Source organism: Vidua macroura, chromosome 1 (assembly GCF_024509145.1).
Source record: "Vidua macroura isolate BioBank_ID:100142 chromosome 1, ASM2450914v1, whole genome shotgun sequence".
NCBI classification, from domain to species: Eukaryota; Metazoa; Chordata; class Aves; order Passeriformes; family Viduidae; genus Vidua; species Vidua macroura.
Window position 1 is genome coordinate 8,896,533 of NC_071571.1, and position 21,009 is coordinate 8,917,541.

At 44.3% G+C, this 21,009-nt stretch overlaps 1 protein-coding gene across 4 annotated transcripts in view; it reads left to right on the plus strand.

The window, feature by feature from the left end:
• The window catches only part of DNAJB6 (DnaJ heat shock protein family (Hsp40) member B6), a 56,192-nt gene that overhangs the window by 32,367 nt on the left and 2,816 nt on the right, over positions 1 to 21,009 (plus strand). For 3 of the 4 annotated variants that reach the window (XM_053984530.1, XM_053984548.1, XM_053984538.1), the window contains exon 9: positions 15,629 to 15,987. In XM_053984530.1, coding sequence (XP_053840505.1) covers positions 15,629 to 15,942 — 314 coding nt within the window. In that variant the 3' untranslated portion in view covers positions 15,943 to 15,987. Of the gene's footprint in view, positions 1 to 15,628; positions 15,988 to 21,009 lie in introns of those variants that run through there. The other variant, XM_053984558.1, reaches the window with a different exon arrangement.

Below are 21,009 nucleotides of genomic sequence, written 5' to 3' on the forward strand. Positions count from 1 at the left end.
TGTGTCTGTAACAGAGTTGTTTGAAGGTGTTACTAAACCAGCTGAAAATGCAAAGCAGTAGCTCTGGAATCTTCTGTCTAGGTTCCAGTCACAAGCTTGACTGAATTGTGGTGCAGGAGGGGAGTTTACATCCCAATAATAAAAAAAGTCATAAGGCTGCAGAGGCTTTGAGACATCTGGTAGAGAAACTGGGCACCTTCATCCATCTTTCAGTTTCCCTCCAGAAATACATGTCAGGTCTGTGTTAATCTTTGTAACTGATATACAGAGTAAGATTAACTTGCTAATTTATCACACATTTGCATAACTGTCACCATAGCCACCTCTGGCAAAGTTTTCTCCTAGACATAGTTGGAGGCTGCCTTTTACTCTTCACAGAAACTAAATCTGTGTTTGTCATCCTGTTGTGATATTTGTCATACTCAGCAATGAAAATGCTGTGCTTTGCCTTTGTGAAAGATCATTCTGCAGTATCAGTCACTGTCATTCTCCTTCCAGGGGGAGCTAGACTGTGGATGTTTTAAAATTATTTTGAACTTCTCTGTGAAAGTATTTCTGAAGGAAAATGGAGAAAACTCACATGACCAAGGCTTGGCCTTTCCTGCAGCATTTCTTAGCCAGAGGACTAGGCCTTGTGTCTCCAGAGGACTTTGGCCAGGCTTTCTGTAATAACACTGCCTCTTGTCAGAAGGCACTTTGGCTTTGAGTTATTTGGACATCTCCTGTTAAGTAGTCACTCAGACACCCCTGAGAGTTACTCTGCTAATCTCATTCTTACTGCTGGTACCTATGGAAATATGGTCAGGTCCTTATCACCAAATGTACTGCACTTGGATAATGAAAGGGCATTATTTGTCTGTTCTACACAAAGTGGGAGCTGGGTGTCCAGGAGAGCAGTAGAGTTAGAAATCCACTTAGAGCTATTTTGGGTGTATCTGGTACTGCCTCCAAGCAGGAGTAGCGTTCACAAGCCTCCTGCCCTCAGTTTTTGACTGAGCTCCTGAGTAATTGCAAGGAGGTGAAAGATTTTTCTTTTGGGGATATTCACCTTGAGAGTTAGGACAACCACCAAAATGTTTCGTTTATTAAGCATCTCTAGTGCTACTTCTGTATTTTCTGGGATTGGATGGTGTACCCCTGAGAAGAACAGCAAATCTTAAGGTCCTTGAAACCACTAAGGGAGAAGCAGGAAAACAATGCAGCTTGTTTTGTACCGTTGACATAAATTTCAAGGACTTTTCTCCTCATTTGGCTTTTGCCTTTCTCATCAGGAAAACATGATCACGAGTTATCACGGTGAATGCAGAAGTGGTGGGTGTTTGTCTGTGTCTCCTCCTCCAGTGAACCCTGCCTGTTCTCTGGCTGCCCAGGCTCAGCACTGCTCTGGAGGCTGTTCCCCTGCCAGCACAAGCAAGGGAGGTGCTTCTGCAGCCTGAGGATGGTGTGCCAAATTCCACTTTGATTCTAAAAAAATGTGTACACCAGTTAGAAAAAACTGTGCATATCAAAGGTCGCCTTGTTTGGAAGAAGAGTATAAATATTTGTATCAGGCTAGACAAATTCAAATGAGAAGATAAACACACATTTTTAACACATGGATGATTAACTGTTGGAAGAAGCTGCCAAGAGGAGTAGTTTCTCTGGCTTTCATGTCTTAAAGACCAGCTTTCTGAAAAATATCTCCTAGTGAGAAGGGAGTGCTTGGGCTTTACAGAGAAGTAGTGGGAGCCTGGGGCACAGAGCGAGATGCACCATGGAGCACAGTGTTCCTTCCAGCCCTCCTCCACGGGCTGTGTCTTGGCTTCGTCCCTCCTGATTGTTGACATTGATGCACAGGTCATGTTCCCTTACTGTGGTTTTGAGACTGGGGGATACTTTTGTGATGTGGGGGCTGCTTTGTCTCTCGGGAGGTGCTGAGGAAGCAGGGGAGCTGGGAGGAGAGAGCCAACACCACGTGTATCTGGGGCAGCCTGATGACTATTGCCCTAAAGCATCCAGTTTGGGATGTGTAGGTGCCAAGAGTGGACTTCATGTGGGAGAAGGCATTCTGGATCTGTTCAGGTAAGTTGCTTTATTGTAATGGATGAATTGGATGTTAAGTGAGGAGGAGAGGAACCAGGGAGAGGTCTGTGATGACTGTGCCAGGGAGTTAGATCTGGAATTTGCAATACAATGAGCCCTTGTGTATGTCCTGTCTTCTCACCAACTACTGACTGCACACCTTGAGACAGCCTAATTCCAACTCCTCAGTTGAAGATCAGGATGTCTCTTGTTGATCAATGTAATGATACAGCAAAGATCCACATTTCAGAGTAAACTATTCATTTTCTTGAATGTTGGCAATGTTTTAATGATCTAAAGTTTTTTATTTTTAGTGTGTGTTAAATCCCATGTGGCTAGCAATACATGTGTTTTGAATTTTAAATGACTATGATGAAAAGAGGTGGCTTTTTGTTAATGGAATCACCTTTGGTATTGTTCTAAATGCCTAAGACTGCATTTTGTCAGATAAATGGTTCTACAGAATAGCCAGGGAAGTGTCCTACAGGGCTGTGTGTGAAAAACCTCTCTGAGGATGATTTTTTCGGGTTTGTATATACCCAGAGCTGCATTTGTTAAGTTTATTTCTAAGGACAACTTGAGGAAAGGCAACTTCCTAGAATTATAATTCATCAGCATTTGGGTCATATAAGGAACAAACATAGTTTGTAATAAAACTAAAAGGTAAGCTATTGTGTGGTAAAATCCTGGTATCTCTTGAGGGCCTTGCAAATTTTCTGGGAAAGGTTTCCTGCTTGAAGAGCACTGGAACTCCAGAATGTTATTCTCCAATGGTCAAATGAACCATATTTCGAGATCTAAATATTCAGCCCTGAAAATAGCCTTTGTGCAGTCTCCTTTCTGAGCAAGTAATAAAAAGTGTAAGGCTTTTTTCAGTCACCAGCATGGACAGAGCCAGCTGTAGTGACACAAGGAATCTTGTTAATGGAAAAGCAAACAAGTGTACGTGCTGTACTGCTCTGCCCTTTTCTGGCCTAAAAGGAGGCTTGGACAGAAACATTTCTGTAGTTTGCATAGTGTGTAGCCGGTGCACACCTTGAATGTTTGTTAGCGGTAAATGGCTTCAAAACAGTTAAAAATTGTTAAATCCAATTGGTTTTAAATGTACCAGAACTGGAACTTGTCAAAGCAAAACAATTCCATCAATTTTATCTGTATTTCCCAAGGACCTTCAAAGATTTGAGTTGCATTCTGTGTGGAACCTATTCCAGAGGTGGAAAATGCAGTTTTGTTTGCTGTACAGCTCAAGTCCCGTTACACTCACTGCCCGGTGTTCATAGACTAAACACTGTTTTCTCTTGAGAAGCAGGTAGAAAATGACAAGTAGATGATCAGTTTTTACCACTGTTAAGTAAAAAGAAAATGATGTGTACTTTACTATGCATATTCATATTTTAGAGGTGTTACATATCAATGTCAGCTACTCCTATATAGTATCTAAATTGCAGGATCTGTTGCAAGGGGGGCGTGTGTATAAATTTCAAAAGTACTTTTGAAATATTGCTATTGCTCTACTTTTGATTTATATTGGAAGTATTAGCCTGAAAGAATTCGTTTAACCTTTTGGTTAAAGGTTAAAAGAAAGTAGAGTCATTTGTCCTGAAGCTTTCTCATAGCACTTTTGTAGCCATTAATAATTTATTTATTAATAGCTATAATTCTGTCTTGAAAAGTGTCATAGAACAGAAAGTGACTTTTAAGTGGCTTCTAATGCAGTGACTAATTGAGAAGATGCTTCTTGTAATCACACTTAAAAACAAGAAACTCTACTCAGGGAAATAAAACATTTTTCTGAGAAGACACAGGTGTTCAAACCTCCCTGCTCTTCTTGATCAACCAAATTGAGAACTTAAGATGAATTGATTACTCTTACGTGGTTTCCACTCTTCCCTCTCCTCTAGCACTTGCTCTGAGATCACATGCGTGGTTTTGCCCTCGAAATGTTTATAGAAGGTGATGACTACATCCCTGGTAACCCTTTTTGTGGAATAAGTCACAAAGCCAAGTGCATGCCCGTGCTGCTCTGTTGCAGGGGAGGTGCTTGTTGCCCTGCACAGAATAGTTTCCAGTAGTGGAAAGTTCTTTTATGAGAGCTGTTTGTGGGGGGGAGTTTTGCCTTGCGCCTCCCAGCTCCTCCTGAAACCAGAAGCCAGCCCTTGGTTCACACTGGGCTCTAGATTCAGCTCGCTGTTGTGTTTTCTGGGTGTGGTGGCAAAATTACCCAAATTGTCAGTGTCTCTGCTCTTGGGTTTGGGCCTGTGAGTGGCACAGAGCCAAGCTGGCAACTTAGAGTGCAGCTCTCATGTAGGTTATATACATGAGAGATGTTAACATGCTGATAGATTGTTAACAGAGGTCAAAGCCTCTCGGGTTTTCCATTTCTGTGACAATTCTGGCTAATCTTTTAAAATATAGGTCCTCCAGATTTTCAGTTGAAATGGGTAGAGGTGGACACTCAGTCCTAACTGAACTGTCATCAGTGTCTATTTATTGCTGTTACAACAGCGTGGTTTTATTGATTTATCTTCTCAATTGAAATCAGTGCTTTGAAGGCTTTTGCAAACAGATTCCATCTCCTGGAAGGCAATTTTGCTGCCCTTTTGGCTCCAATTCTGTTCCCAGTCCACTATTCAATCTTGTCTAAGCAACTTTCTCCTTAGAAAAACAGTTCATGATTCTTTTATTCAGTATTTTTAAATATTACTGTAAATGGAGATTGTTTCTGTAGAGATACCAGCCTGTATCCAATACCAGCAGTTCACACAAGGTCAGAATTTTAATTGGAAAGTGACAAAATGTTCTCAAATGAGCAAAATCTGGGATTATTTCTGTCAGAAACTGACTTGCATGATAACAAATATAGGTGAACATAAGCCTTACCTGTTGTGCATTTGTTCCAGCTTTGCTTTCTCTGTCACAGTGCTGACTGCAGGACATTTCCAACCCTGCAAAGGGAGCCACACTGGTTCACAAGGCTGAGGAAAAATGCTTTTTTGTAAATTAAGTTTGACACCTTCATGTTCAGAAAACTCTTGGCAAATGTTTCTGAGAAGATTCTGAGTTTGCTGATGTTCAAGGAAGAGGTGGAGTAGCTCTGTTGGATGCTGCACTTTGGGCTGCTACAAAATTGTAGTTACACAGCTCAAACCACAGCAGTTTTGATACTTGTTTTTATAATTTTTCAACTTATTTATACCATGATATATTGAGCGCACTGACAAATAATCACTTCAACATTCTTTCATAAAGTTTTCACTGCCATTACACAATTACAGGAGATGAGGGTACATCTTTATGCTGGGTGATTTTGAGCAGAAGCTGTCTATGGCAACTTCAGGTGTTGTTCAGTTGTGCAGTTTTGGTGGGTGCAGCCCTCCCCAGGTCACATCCACTTCACCAAGAGCCAGTGGGCACTCCAGTGTGCATTCCACCCTTCTGGGGTGTGCAGCACTCCAGCTTCTCCGCCTTTATGGAAAGTTCTTAACTACTGGTCCCCCCTTTTTTGCTTTGGCCCCAGAGATTGTGGTTGTAACTGTCCTTGGTGCTTCATCCCACGGATCTCAAGGTGTGTGAGAAGAGGAGAAGGTGGGATGGTGCCACTGCAGCCACACAGGATGGGAGCAGTCCTCGCTGGGGGCATGGGCAACCCTGGGGTGGCCTTCCTGGGTGCACCAGGAGGTACTAATGTCACTCTTCAAACTCTCCTTCTCTTTCCAAAACTCACAAAGCTCTCTTGGTAAAATCTTGCCTGCTCCCACTGGATCTCTGCAGAAGCAGCGTATAAACTGACGATACTGTTTCCAGGCACAAAAGAAAATTGTAAGTATTGTTAGTGTTGGGTGGTAGTCATGTTCCTGGTTTGGTGTTTGGGGTTTTTTCAGTTGAGAAAATCTTCGTTTCGGTGCTCTCTTTATTGGTTGTTTGCGTCACAAGTTTGAGAAGCATACATGGAATAATTTATTTTTGTCTGTTTAAATATCTGTATGTATATGTGTGCATACATTTGCATTTTAAACATTGTTATTGACAGGATTTGAAAAATTAGTTGTATTTCTAAACTGTGGTGGATTTTAAGGCATAGATCTTGACTCTGGGTGGGAAACGAAGAACATTTGGAAACTTTGAGATGGATTGGAGATGCCAAACAACAAAAGTTGGGAGTCATGTCTCCTCTAAGGCCAATTGTACAGGTTTCATAATTAAGTATAGTATTTAGTCAAAATTACCATTGAATGTCAACTTGAAACACTATTTTTTTTTAATTCAGGCTATGGAACAGCAGCTAACAACTTAATGTCCTCTCATTGGGAACTGGGTTTTGTGATGAAGGTTCATGAACTACTTTGAAACCTACTGAGCTTCAGAAGAGATGTGCTGTTACTGTGAGCATGTGATGCTTTCAGGGCCATTTAAAAGATGATGGTCTCTGGAGCTCTGTAAATCAGGGATGTGTGCTCACACTGAAGATGGGATTTGTTTGCTGTAGTCCTAGTATTACAGGGATGGATGGATGAGGAATAAATTGTGTGTTGAGGGGGTATAATTGTAGAGGGCAGGTATTGCTTCTTTTTTTGGTATTTAATACATGGAACCCTTAGTGTCAGAGCCATTGTGTCATATTTAAGCCTCAGAGTAGAAGGGGGAATATTTTTCAAATGATTAACCTGAAAAGATGAGGCCTTGCAAACTGAGCGTGGACAGTGCAACATGAAACGTGGAGCTTGCACTCACTGTCTCGTGTCTGTGATATTTCAACAGCACTAATAGCCATTTGATGAAAGTATAAACTTAGTGATTTTGTGCCTTTGCCAAATTACTATGGAAGTGTTGACAAAACAGCTGGGGAAGTCATTCATCACATTTTTCTGAAGTCACTCATGAGATTCTTTTCTTTTTAAATTTAACTGCATGGATTTTTCTTCATGGATCCTTTTTTCTTTTACAATAATCTGAGTTTGCTGTGCATTAAGGTTTTGAAGACTGGTTTAAAGCTGATAATCAATGGAAAAATATGTAACACAGCTGTACAATTTGCAAATTAGGGCTTGCTCAGAACTGTTCTGAAGTTGCTCCTTTAGTGAGGGCCACTAATGGGAATATAAGATGACGTCTTGATACTTCAACTCATTAGTTTTTAAGAGTTATAAAGATCTGTTGCAGAAGTAGAAGAGCACTTTTCCTCTGCTTTTGCTGTTTGAAGAGCTTTTTAATTAGAAGCCAATTTTGCTTGACCTTTTGATGGAAATTCCTAGAAGGGCTGAAGACAAGAAGCGAAGTTTTGTCTTTGAGGGCAGTGAAGGAGCTGCTTTATCTGGACCTGGGAGGTTCTGGAGAACAAGTGTGAGAAATGTGAAGGTCCACAGGGCTCTGCTTGGGCACAGGGGCAGAGGAAATACTGGTGGGAGGCACCTTGTGTCTGGGTACATGATACAGGACCTGGCAGGGCTGCATGTAGTTGCACTGTAGAATTTTTATTTGTTTTCCTCTAGTAATGAGTATTAAGTTTCGTTATAAGGGCTGGTTTCTTTTTTTTTTTTTTTTTTTTTTTTTTGTCAGTGGGATTTTGGTTTGTGCTTCAAATACAATTTCAAAGTGAAACTTGGGCTGTGAGGCTTCCTCATGGTAGAGATGAAACCCACGGGGATTTCTGTCTGAGGTTGAAATATGGCTGAGATGAAAAAACCCCTCTTTGTTTCAGGACAATTTGAGTTGGAAGGGATCTTAAAGTTCAGCCACTTCTGATCCCCTGCCATGGGCAGGGACACCTTCCACTGTCCCAGGTTGCTCAGAGCCCCATCCAACCTGGCCTTGAACACTTCCAGGGATGGGGTGTTCACAGCTTTTCTGGGCAGCCTGTGCTAGGGCCTCACCATCCTCTCAGTAAAGATTTCTTCCAAATATCCAATCTAAACCTGCCCCCTTTCAGGTTTAAAGCCATTCTCCCATGTCCTATTACTATCTGCCCTTTTAAGTATCAAACCAAATCAAATAATTTGACGTCAGCGATACAATTTCTGGAGGAAGAGGAGCCATGTAAGAGACAGAGAGAAGTGCAGTGTTATGAGCTCCATCTCAGCCATGAGTTGTGTGAGCTGTGTTGGAGAGAGAAGCTCCAAGAGTAGGAGCCTCTGGTACAGGTTATTAAAGGGGTCTGGTCACTTCAATGTAGTGCTGTGCAATGAGACTTGCAGGAAACTGGGGTAGACCTCTGACATGACCCTGAAGAGTGTAGAAAATAAAATCTTTTAAGTAATCGTGATTGCTGTTTAAAAATCAGGTTCACTTGGTCAAGCTCTGAGCTTGAAATCTTGCTAATTTGTATTTATATATGTCAAGCTGTGAAGCTCACTCCTCATCCTTTGCTTCCTTTCAAAATTCATGCAGAAATGAATAAAAGGCCCCTGCTTGATAAAGTCTTTTAAAATTAATAAAATTCCCTTTGAGCATGCAAATTGGGTCATCTCTTTGCTTGCTGGAAACATGAGGATTCATCTTACCTCCTGCCATTTGCATTTCCAACATCCCAGATCTTTAAGATGAGAGCAACTGGCATTATCCATACGGATGCCCTGGTGTGCTTTAACAGAAGGAAAATAGCTGCAGAAACCTGGGTGTGCCCAGCCTGTGCCTTCTCTCTTGCATCAGAAACAACGTAGGACCAATTCACTGAGCTTTAAAAGGTTCTGATGAGGAAGTTTTGGCAAGGAGGAGGTGACTCCAGGCTTTCCCAGCAGCTCCCTCTCTTTAGGCCAGGCTCCAGAGCTCGAACTGGTCCAACAGGAGTGGCTGCAGCCATTGATCCCTGATAGCCACCACGGAGAACAGCACGATCACATTTCCTTTCAAAGCAGCACCATTGTTGGTGTGTGCTGAAAACTCACTTTATTTTATCAGTTTGTTGCAGATTGGGGAATCTCTGTGGTGAAATGTGCCTTGAGTAGCTTGTGATGTGCTGGGAATGCAGGATTCATGTTGGTACACGCTGAGCTGAATGCTCAGGATATAATGGGGTTCTTGGGTGTGGATGGGGGTGGTAGGTAAAATCCACCTAAAAAAAATGAAAAATCAAAAGTTTGAACTATCTAAGGGAGCTGCTGCAGGGCAGGGAGGGTGAGTGAACCCAGCGTGGGGCTTTCCCTGCTCTGCTCTGCGCCACAGGGGTACAGCTGGGCAGGAACAGCGTGAGCTGGCACTGGAGCAGATGAATACAAGGGCAAAAATAAAAGGAGCAAGTCCATTGCCAGCTTTTAAAGCCAGAAGGGCAGAAGGTTGCTCTGAGCATCGAGCAGAAAGCATTGAGCCCTGCCCTTTCCCGGACACTGGGGGTGCTGCAGCCAGGCCTCTCCCAGGACAGAAATAGCACTCCATCAGCCTGTCCCTTTTCCCAGATCCCACATCCTTATTTTTTCCATCACTTCCCAGGACTTTGCCACTACCTCCCCTGCCATCTCCTGCCACTTCTGGATTTTTCTTCCCCCCTTTCAGGAAATGCCTGGCTTGCACTACAGGCAAGATAGTAGTGCTGGTCCTGGCCTGGGAAAGGCCAGCCCAAATCCCCTAATTATAAACTTGAGTCTTTGGGTTGAAGCAGGGAGACATAACCCACATCTGAGTGCAGTGCCATCGGTGCTGAGAGAGCTGAGCTGTCAGAGCCGGTGCAGGATGTGAGACAGGGAGAGGAGGGGGTGGGACACTGAGAGCAGGTTTCTGCAGGGCATGGATTGGGAGCTGCTGGCATCTTCAGTTTCTACCCAGCTGAGCACTCCAGGCACCGCTTTGGATAAATATTTCCTTGAATTCTGCAGGACAGGAGTCTCAGACAGACACCAGGAAACCTTGAATCACCTTGTGTTCTCTGTAACACTGAGTGCATTTGCTCTGGAAGCAAAATAATTGCCAATAATTGGTGAAAGACACTGATCTGTTGTGAGCTGACTCAAAACCTCATTGTTTGTCCTGTGCTTTGGCTGATAAACGTCACTATTGAAATAAACTCCCTTTACAGTTTACAAAAGTGACAGTGCAGATGGGGCAGCTGCTCCAGCATTCCCCGGATAGTTTCTGAGTGATTTCAGGCTCTTTCAGCTTTCAAAACTATGTACATCTTTTTAACCAGAGGGTTTTAAAATGGCTGCTTTTTCTTGTCAGCATCACATTAAATAGCAAGAGAGAGATTTTTAAGGGCTGTCACTGTCAAACTCAGAGACGTTTTCCAAAAAGGGCTCGATGCAAATTTTGGTTTCTGTTGAGTGTGACAAACCCAGGAAAGCACAGGCTGAAAGAGGGTTTTATAACTCCTGCTAAGCGTCACAGTGTTAGTGTTTCCTGGCATTTAGAAACAAGTTTAAGAACAATTAATCAGAAGAACTTGCTCAACATAGCCTCTAGTAATGGTGAGGGAGTATTTTCTTGGCTGAGCATGTTGTCTACAGTTTCAGGAGAGGTGAGGGATGTGCGTGTTCACGTGGTTTTGGAAAATACCCTGGGCTGGATTTTTTATAATGAGCATCTGTTGTTTCCAACAGGAATTAAAAAACCTGATGATTTGGCAACTTTATGAAAACAACTTTCAAGGTGTGGTCCCCTAATTTAGACAATTTCTGTGTTTTAGTAGAGTCACTTGGTCTCCTGCTGTCTTTTCTGTGCTATCATATATTAGATATGAAGCTTTCGTGAGAAGAAACAAAAGATCCAGTTATCCTCCAGGATTTTTTCAGCCCAGGGTAATCCAGGCCTGTAGACAGATCTGTTAGATGAGTTCTCAGATTGAACTGGTTCCTGTAAAGCCTAAGATTTCCCAGCAACTGGTGGACTTCAGTCTGTGAAGAACCCTGGTAGCTTCTGCCAAGGTAAATATTAATACCAGAGCTGCTGTAGCAATGGAAAAGTTAATTGGTAGAAAAATCTTATCAACAGGTTACAAAGATCACAGTGCAATCGACTTCAAATAAATGTGTTTAAATGGGGATCTTTTTGTTTTCACTTTTGATTGCTCCTTCCATTGCAGTTCAGCTCTCCACGGCTGCAGCGGATGTAGTTGAGTCATCAGAAACTCCAGCATCCTCTGTAAGCACAGGGTAAATTCCAAACCCTTGTAAGAGGAGGGGGGAAAAAATTCAAGAAAAGTTCCCCCGCAGCTTTTTGCACTCTTTGTGATGTCAGCCTGCATCAGGAACAGCTCAGGTGAACCTCAACTGCCTGAAGCACTAATATGATGCCTTGCTCTGAGTTTACACTGCCCCTTAACTTTAGAGTCTTGAAGTGTTAGAAAGACACTTCGCAGGCCATCCTTCAAGGAAGATTTGAATGGAGGAAGCTTCCTGCAAGCCCACTTTGAATGCCTGGGGGGCAGGAGCTTAGCTCGGAGCTGTTGTGTCCTTACACACAGCCGGATGTCCCTCACCAGGCGCATCTCCTGATGCTGCATACGGGACCAGGTGTTTGTGGCCTCAGGGAAGTGTTCCTTTGGACTGAGCAAACTGGTGCACCTGCTTTTTATTTTGTAATACAGGGGAAAATCGCGATTCTAGGTGTATTTCTTTGGTGAGGTGTGTAAGAACACAGCAGGCAGCAGTAGGGCCGCCGTGCGGGAAGTGAGCTGGTAAATGCAAATCAGCAGCTCCGTCTCCTCAGGATGTTTACCCTGGTTTGTTCGGCATAGTTCTGTCATTACTGCCTTGCCATTAATTACTGCTGATTCCTGCTAGGATTTCAGTTCAATTCCTGGACATACGTGGATATTAAATGTAACACTAAATAATAACAGTGGTAGCCCGTGCAGGACTGCTTCGGTGCGAAGCGCTCCGAGACTCAGCTGTCCCAGCTCACCTGCAAGTCTCTGCCGGTGTTTCTATTCCTGTGTGTTACCTTCGTTTTCCAGGATCACGCACAGACCCTTTGGTGTAGCTGGCGGCTCCCCTAAGCCCCCACCTAGTCCAAGTTTGCGACAGGCGTGTAAGATCCCGGTGTGACCGCGCAGGTCGGGGCTGGCAGCGGCGGCTCCGCAGGGACGCGTCGCGACAGCCGATATTGCCCTCTGCTGGCTCATGCAGCCGCAAGGAGCCCCGTCTTCCGCCGCCGTGCAGCGCCTCTTTGCTATGAGAAGTTATTTTCCAGCCCTTCTTGCTTGGAGCAGAAGGCAGCTTTTAGCCCTAACACAGCTTTTTAGGATGCTACAGCTCCTGTTTGGTTTTTTCTTCCCTGGAAGCTGCTGTTCATTTCAGACAACCTGCTGCAGCACAAAACCAAATCTTAATTATTGTTTTTAAATGTTACTGGTAATGCCAAATCCATAATTTTCAGAACTAACTCTTAGAAATGTAACTTCTCCAAACTGGTTTTGCAAGTGAAATAACTGCTAGGTTTTAAATTATTATTTGCATTAGTAGAATAAGATCTTTTGCTTAACACCATAACCTGGATGCTGATTCCAGCTGTCCTCAACAATTTCCCCCTTCCCTGCCCCAGCTGGGGCGGCTGCACGATGAGCTGGCTGCAGGCCCTGAGCCGGGTTAAAAATAAGCTGGCAAAAAGAGTTATTTTTAACCTGGGTCAGTCCCTGCTTGGGGTCACAGCGCGGCTGCCCAGCCCTCACGTGGGTGTGGAGGCACAGGGAACGGCAAAAAGGAGGTGTTGGGGGAACTGAGGGCTGGTTAAAGCCTGAGCACTCCTGGAAGGTGCTCCTTGGGTGGATGTTCCTGCTCAGAACTCGGGTATTCCACACCCAGCCCCCATCCCCAATATCTGCTGTCTTCCTAAAAGCCATTTCTAGGACAAACATCACTGCTGACAAAGCTCTAGGAGAATTTAAGCACTTTTTGGTGGTGATGTCTTTTGTGGCTGACTTCTTCCAGAGTAAAATCTATTCAAGTTTTCTATTTGCAGTGGTACAGTCTGGCTCTTATGTTTCAAATATGTAGAACAGGAGAGATTAGTTGATGCAAATCACAATTCAGTTTTGCTGTGCCAGGTGTGCTAAAGGTGGATGATCAGAGGAAGATCTGACAGCTCATGCCATGCATAGCACTGCAGTCGATTCAGTATTTAAATCACAGCTGACATGATGTTACACCATTTAACTAACTTCTGGTGTCATCCTGCTCTCCCACAACTCATAAGGGGGGAAAAGTTTGGGCAATTTTTTGGGGTCTACTTGTTGAACTAAAATTTGCCTTTGCTTTGGGGATATGGAAGACTGAAGGACTCTGTTAGGTGATCAAGAGAGCTAATAAGAAAGATGGAGACAGACCTTTTAGTAGGGCCTGTAGTGACAGAACAAGGGCTAATGGTTTTAAACTGAAGGAGGCTTCACTTAGATACAATGATGAAATGTTTACAATGAGAGTGGTAAAACACTAGCACAGGTTGTTCAGGAAGTTGGTACGTGTCTCATCCCTGGAAACATTCAAGGTCAGGTTGGATGGGGCCCTGAGACACCCTGATCTAGTGGAAGATGTCCCTGTTTATTATAGGAGGGTTGGACCAGACGAGCTTTAAAGGCTCCTTCCAGCTGAAGTGTTCTGTGATTGCAAAGGTGTGCTGGTTCCCTGAGCCCAGTACTGAGGAGTTGTGTGAGTGTGCCTGGTTGGGATGTCTCTGTGATGCCCAAACACACCCAGAGCCTCAAGGATGGCCTCAGCATGTTTCCCATTCCTGCATCTATTTGCAAATATAAATTTTAAATGTACATTAAGCAAGACTTTGCATATGAAAAAGAAATCCATGCACTTTGTGTTTCCATGGGAGAGGAGGGATCTCCTATTTCTGGCGTACTGTAATTTGTTGGGAAGTGAACTCTCTTGACTGTTTTTTGTATGTGCAGCTGATGTAAACAGGTTCCATGTGCTTTTTTTTCCTTAATATTGGCATTTTATAGGCTTCGCTTCATAGGTAACATCGGCCTGATACCTTCTTCAGTGCTGTTTGTATGATGTGTAAAATCTTGTAGCTTCTTATGGCTAATGATGACAATTCTGCCTCTGGCCTTTCCTGAGCTTTTCCTTGCTCCCAGCCTCCTGTAGCTGAAGTCCTGGTGCCATCCTGGCAGCCCTCTCCTACTGCAAGGAGAACCATACACCCAGGGTTTTACCCTGGCGTGGTGCAGGCAGGCAGAGACTAAATGCAGAAATCCTTGTCTTGTCATCACTCGAGTTTCTGTGGTGTTTGCTTGTTCCTTTGGAAGTGTGGGGGACTCCAGGGTACAAAAGCAGGAGCGCTGAGGTGGGGATGGGCATTTGACCACTCGGGAAGGAGCGTCCTCTGCTAACACCCAAGCACAGCCCGTCGGGTGCTCAGGAGTCCTCCTCTGCCGCAGGGCCTCGGGTGCCTCACTGCACTGTGAAATGACTTTTTAAACACACCTTGCCTCCTTTTCCTCATGCCCTCAGAAGCATCTCCCTGTGCACGATTACAAGGTAAAGACAATGCAGCCTGTTGTGTTTGGAAGTGGTGGTGTGGGGCACACACAAAGCGGGGGTTCCTGCTCTGTCCTGTCTTGCGTACGTGGTGCCTTTTTCATCTTCAAAGCATTTTCCAGCCATGAACTAAGAGCACACGCATTAGCTGAGAGCACACACCCCTCCCTGAGCAGCTGATGCCGGGCACATCCCAGGAAAAACTTCCAGAATATGACACACCACTTTTGATGAAAATAAAATGATGCCATATTTCATCAGCTCTATTAGAAGTACTTAAGTAATTGACCTAATGAAACTTTAAAAAGCCTTTAAGAGACAAATGTGGTACACACCTTTGTTCCAAGTCTTTCCCCCCTGCCCCCCTTATTTTCCCTGTTGAACATTTTTTGTTGACTTTTTGGGATCTATTTGTTTTCCAGTGTGTGGTTTTGCTGATTTTTGTGTGTGTTATGGTAGCTGATTTCTCTGCTTTGCAGCAGTGGTACTGTCACAGTTTCTGCAGCAAAGGGAAGTGTCATCTGCAAAACAGCATGAGTATGACAGGAGTATCTCATCTTTCATACCAGTTTTTGCAAACATTGGGTTTTATTTCCATTGTGTGCATTGGCCTGTGCTGTGTGTGCCTGCCTCACAGCTTCAACATGATTTCTTGTCTTCAGGTGTTCCATCACACATCTCCACCATCCTTCCAGCTGTGATGTCAAACACCTGGCCCCCCTGAACACATGCTGGCTTAATGCTTGTCCCACCACCTCTGTAGCCAGCTTGGGTATTTATCTTTCCCTTTATCTTTTCCTTGAGCAGGACAGTCCAGGTGAGGTGGGATGTGACGACATGCTCTGCACAGGACAGAAATCCTGTCCAGGGCCATGTGCTCAGCTCCCTCACCCTGCCTTTTGGGGAAAAGGGAACAGTGGCACCTGAGTCGTCATATCTAGTGGACTTTTTTGGGTGCAGTGACCGGCCGCTGATGGAGCTTTCTGCTCCAGACACCCCCCAATCTGCAGATACACAGGACTGTCCGTGACCAACCATGGCCAAGACATGAGCTTTGCGACCCCTGACACCCAGCCCATTTCTGAGGGCTTTGTTTCCAGACTAAATGGATGCATTCTGGGTGCAGCTGACCTTTCTTGCGTTGCTTTTTTCAGGGGAGGCAGATGAAGAAGCCTTTGCCGAGGAGTGCAGACGGAGAGGACAACACGCGCTGCCCTCCCAGCCCACCAACCTCCGCCTGCTGAAGCCTCACAAGTCCGGCACCTCCCCGCGCTTTGCCTGCCATTACAATAGTGATGAGGTGGAAGAACAAGACAGGAGCCGGGTTATGAGCAGCTTCGAGGCCCCTATTTATTTATCAGGTGTGCACAAGCATGTTGGTGAGAAACGTGCAGAGAAGGACCCATCACATAGTCAAAAGCCAAACCCAAAAAGCCAAGCGAGAAGTTGGTGCTGTGTGTTGACTTAGTGTTAGTTCCCTGGTAGATAATAAATAGCAGCCTGTTTGCCTTCATCCTGCTTTAGCTCTCATTTTCCATTTAGCCTAGATTCACTAACGCCCTGGGATATTTAAAGATCCAGGGCAAATACTGTTGTGCTGCTGAAGTGCCTGTGCTCTTTGTTGTTAGAAGTGAAGGCATTTTAGAGGTTAACTCATCACAATACTTTGCATATTCATTTACTTAAATTGTGCTTGGCTTCCTTGTCCAAGGAGAAGTTCAGCAAGTTGATACTATTTCTGGAAGCTGCAGTTTTAGGCAACTAAATCCTAATAGAGGAGGCTGAGAATGTTCAGGCAAACGTGACAACGTGGCAATTGTCCGGGTTATTTTTGGAGGTAATTAGTCCTTTGATATATCTCCAGTCTGTAATTTTTTTGGCAATGTAGTCCAGAGGCTATCTTGGACAATTAAGTCCTCATAACTACTTGATTTAATTGGAACCTGTGGTCAGAGATCATTCAGGACTGTGAGGACAGGTTTTTCTGATACGTGAAAGATGCCTTTCTACTTGGATGCCCAAAGCAAGGACCCTTCTCAGTAGTGTGAAATCAGGTGAAGTGCTGGGAAGTGTGAGCCTATGAGGCTTCTCAGGGTAAACAGAGCACATGAAAAATATGCACTGTATCCCAAAACAGGTGCTCATGTACTCCCAGTGCTATACCAACTTCCAATGTGTTTATGAGCCTTTAAACTTAACAATGTCTTTTGTATGGAAGACCTAAAGATATTATGATAGATGGCACATTGAAAAAATGAGTAATTTAGATTAATGTCTTCCTGATAAGTTGCTGTTTATGTCTTTAAAGACGACCAAGTTGAATTTTTTCTTTAAAAAAAAAAAAAAAAAAAAGCAAAAAGTTACAGAGGCTGAATGTGACCTCTGGGCTGATTTCCTGAAGCCTCCCATGCAAGAGCTACAGGTTTGGTGTCCTGTGTCTGTGGCTGGCAAAACAAAACCTTGGCTCTGCCTTTGGACACACAAGGGTCTCTGCAATCACAATATTTTGCAATGGATTCCAAGGAGCAGCTGAGTTTGACATGCACCATGCAATTTTTGGAGCAATTTTTAAGATTGCTTAGGACTTTTTGCTGTGAATTCATTTATGCTTCAAGACGCACAAGTTTGCAATTAAAATTAATTTCCAGAAGTATTAGTGCAATCACAAAATGCTCTCTTCTACCAGTAGATTGTGAGTTGCCAAAAAAGACTCAGGGTGACAACTTGATTGCAGTAAGACTAAGATTTTACTGTTGTTTTAAATATTTTGCCTGCTGTTCCTCTGATGGACAGGGCTGCTGAAGGACTGGTCGAGTCAGTCATAAAAACCTACGTGAGTGTCTTAATCCCTCCCTGGGGAGTGTGTGCACGAGCCCTGGCCAGTTATGCCATTCCCCTTCATGGGTGTTCACCTCTGCTGAGTGCCTTGCCCAGCAAGCAGCTTCACCAGCACAGCTCTGTAATTACAGAGACCACTTTACTCGCTTGGCTTCTCATCGATCACTGCCGTGCTTACACGGGCCGGCGTCGGGAGAGAATGGCATCATTTCTGCCTTGCTCCAAAGCCCTCTCAGTTCACTGGGAAATAGTTGAGTTCAATGGCCTCAAAACAGGTGCAGTTCCACCTTGAATCAGATGTTTTTGCCACCACCAGCGTGGAGCTCCTGACAGCAGGACCACGCAGCAGTTTTAGATGTTGTCCCAGGTGGGACATCATCTCAAGCAAACCCTCAGTAATTAATGATTCACCTGCAGTGAAGTGGTTTTCTTTTTCCAGTTCTAAGAATGGGACTGTTTGAATTTTGATTTGTAAGTCTGTAGGAAATTTAAATGAAGGAGAAGGGGATAGGTTTCATCTTGACTATGTGGTGGGAATCCCTCTGGAAGAGGCATCTCTCTAGTGCCCAAGGAAAGGCCGGCCAACTCCTTTATGCTGGCAATATCCAGAGGTGAGATGAATCCTTTCCTTAGTCAGGATTGCCAGTTATCACAGTGGGTATTTAAGAAAAAAATTGAGAGTTTAATTCTCCATCTACCATAGACACTTTGTGTTTTAGTAGAAATTGCTCTGGAAACTGTTCTTGGTTTCATAATGGCCTTTTAGAATAACTTCACCTCTTGTGCTCTGAAGTTGCTGCATATATCAAACAGTTCTCTAGCTCCAAAAAGGATTTTTTGAAGTAAGAATTCAGATACTGCAAGTGATGTGCTCCCTGATAGTGTGATACACAGCTGACTGGGGTATCTGAGCCATGTCAAAGTGGTGCTAATGCCAGCAGAGACCTGGGGATAGCAGCTGTTAATGCCAGAGGTAGTGGGAACTACCCCTTAAAAACTACTGCTTTGGATTTAAGAGTTTTGACCTTTATCCAAGAAGAATGATTGAAATGTTTAATTGTTAAAATAGTAAAAAAATATGATACAAATTTCATTATTTGGAAATGATATTGCAAGGTTTGCTCTTCCTTTTCAAAGAAATAGCTTGCATTAACCTACAACTTACAACATTAATAATTCATTTTTTGCTGCATTTTCATCTGCTGGCATCTGTGAAGAGGAAACCACACTAAAAGAACTAGCTTAACTAATCTTGATCCTCTCCTGGCATGGTTTCCTCTGCTGGAAAGCTGAGCTGTTTGTAGTTAATTTCATCTTTAATTCAGTCTCCGTTCTTTTTACCAACATGCAGTTTCCTGAATTACACTTTACTAACTAGTAACAGTGATGTGCTTTGTTATCCAAACTAATTACTTTATAATTTCATCACAAACTTTGTTTTGGGCATGTAATGGAAAGAGAAAGGAAAGCAAAGCCACTGATTTTTGTGGAAGTCTAATACATGAGGAATGCTGGAGGTGCAGAGATGGAGTTTGCCCTCCCTTTGCTCCACATCCCCTGGCTGTAACTGTGCAAGTGGGATGGGGTAACAGCTGTACCCGTGTGGGGCAGGGGCTGGGAAGGCTGGCTGGTGGATTTGGAGACTGGCTGGTTGCCCCCAGGCTTAGCCCAGAGCTGCCTTCAAGCATGGTGTTTTGGCTGCTGGTACGAAATCATCCCGTTACCCACCAAAGATAGCTGGGCTGTGTGAGGAAGGGCTTCCATGGCTGCACAGCCTTGCAAGCTTTTGCTTGCCATTTGGGAGTAAAACCTTGGAAATCTATTCAGTGCTTGTGTTACCCTAAGTAACAGGAGGCAAACAGGTGGTATCTGGCTTGGTTTGTTCTTGTGGCAATTCTAGGCAGAAGGCCCCTGCAAGTTGCTAAAGCTTCTCAGTCCCCTAAAACATCAAAGTTGGAATTACATCACCAGATTGGCCAGTGAAACTGGAGAACTCACCCCTTGGATTTAACAGTGTGGATAATTGAATAGTGGAACAGCATACCTAGACAGGGTGGGATGTTTTGTCACCCCAGGTCTTGACTAAAGGCTCCCTCTCCATGATGCTCCGTGGCACAGGAGGAGGAGCAGGCAGGAGCTGTGGATGAGGAGAGGCAATTAGTAGGTCAGGTTGTGCTGTGTGCTGGGCAGTGGCTCAGGCTGAGGGGAGGGGATGTGAAAGTGTAAAGTTGTAATTGCAAATTGAGTCACACATGAAATTATACTCAAGCTGTGATCTGGCATGAATTTTTACAATGGCATATGTGAGTGTGGTCAGTCTAAAATAACAGAGAGTGGCTGCAACTCAGAAGTAAGCCAGCTGCCTTTCAAATAGCAGTTTACTGTTTTGACTAGAGAGAGATTTCTAAGACCAGAAAATTAGAAAGAGCACTACAGAACCCAGCTTGAAAGTGCCTCACTGCCCTTTTAAAGCTCTGTGGGTGTTGGGGCCATGGCTGCTTCCATGCTTTGATGGAAGACCACAATCTTAGCAAAAACTTGGTAGATCTTGGAGAACATTTTCTCTGAGACTTGAGCAGAAAATATGAATCCTTCTCACCCCCAACCTCAAGGTTTCACTCTGGAAGTGGAAGGAGGCTCCCCCAAAGTCTTCACCTTAGCAGATCCATAAAAATCGTGCAGTGGCCTTTATTGCTCACTGATGTGGGTCAAGCAGCAGCAATGCTGTGTGTTAATTGTCAGCTGTGACTGAACACCTTGTTTCCTTCTGCTGACTCCCACGCTCCTCTGCGCTGGCAGAAGGAAGGTGGAGCAGACCCGTGGCCACTCTCTGCATCCTGGTAGAGCAGGCAGATGTCAGGCTGGGCAGGAAAAAGTAGGATACCAGAAATGCATTGGGTAGGAGTGCCTTCCCCAGGACACTTGTGCCTTTGGATCGGCCGCCCGACGCGCACACCTTGCAGTTGCCACCCAAGAATGTGATGAGTTTCACAGTCAGTGACTGAACAAACTCGTGACTTTGGGAGGTGCAGATGGCAGGGAAGTGGAAAGCCAGTCTGGGACACAGCAGAGAAGCTTCCCAGTTTGTTTGGGTCCTTGCTGAGTGATGGTTGAAGGAGTTGCACCTAAGTGTTCCTGGAAGTTGTTTTCAGCCTTCAGCAGCTTCATGAAAGCTGGAATAGCTTCTGAATGTGCTCCTTATGGCTCTTCTAGAAGTAGAAAATAAGGGGGTGACATGGAAGGAGTGGGTTAGCTGGTGCTGTTTGTTTTAGACAAGAATTATCCAAGCAGTAAAGCAGGTGTAATTCCAAATTGTGTGGATTCCTGCTTCACCCATCTCAGCTCCTGGCAGCTGACAAAAGCAAGAAATACCAACTCAGGGAGATTTCTATCTGCATTTGAGTGAATCTGTTTTCCAAACGTCACAGCTTGGGGAAGCTCTTGGCAACCTGTTCTCCCTCTGTCCCGTGAGGCATTTCTAGAGTTTGGGTGGCTAAAGATTGCTGCTAAGGGTGGAAATCTGAACAGCCTTCTCCAAGGCCAGCACTGTTTGGCTGAAGTGCAACACTATGGGAAGTTTCTATGGCCACTTTGGGATGCTGGTGACTCGCCAGGACATAGGCTCACTGCGGAGTGATCGGTCATCGGGCTGCTGCTTTCTAATTCAGATTTTGTTGTCTCATGACTTTGGGGCTAG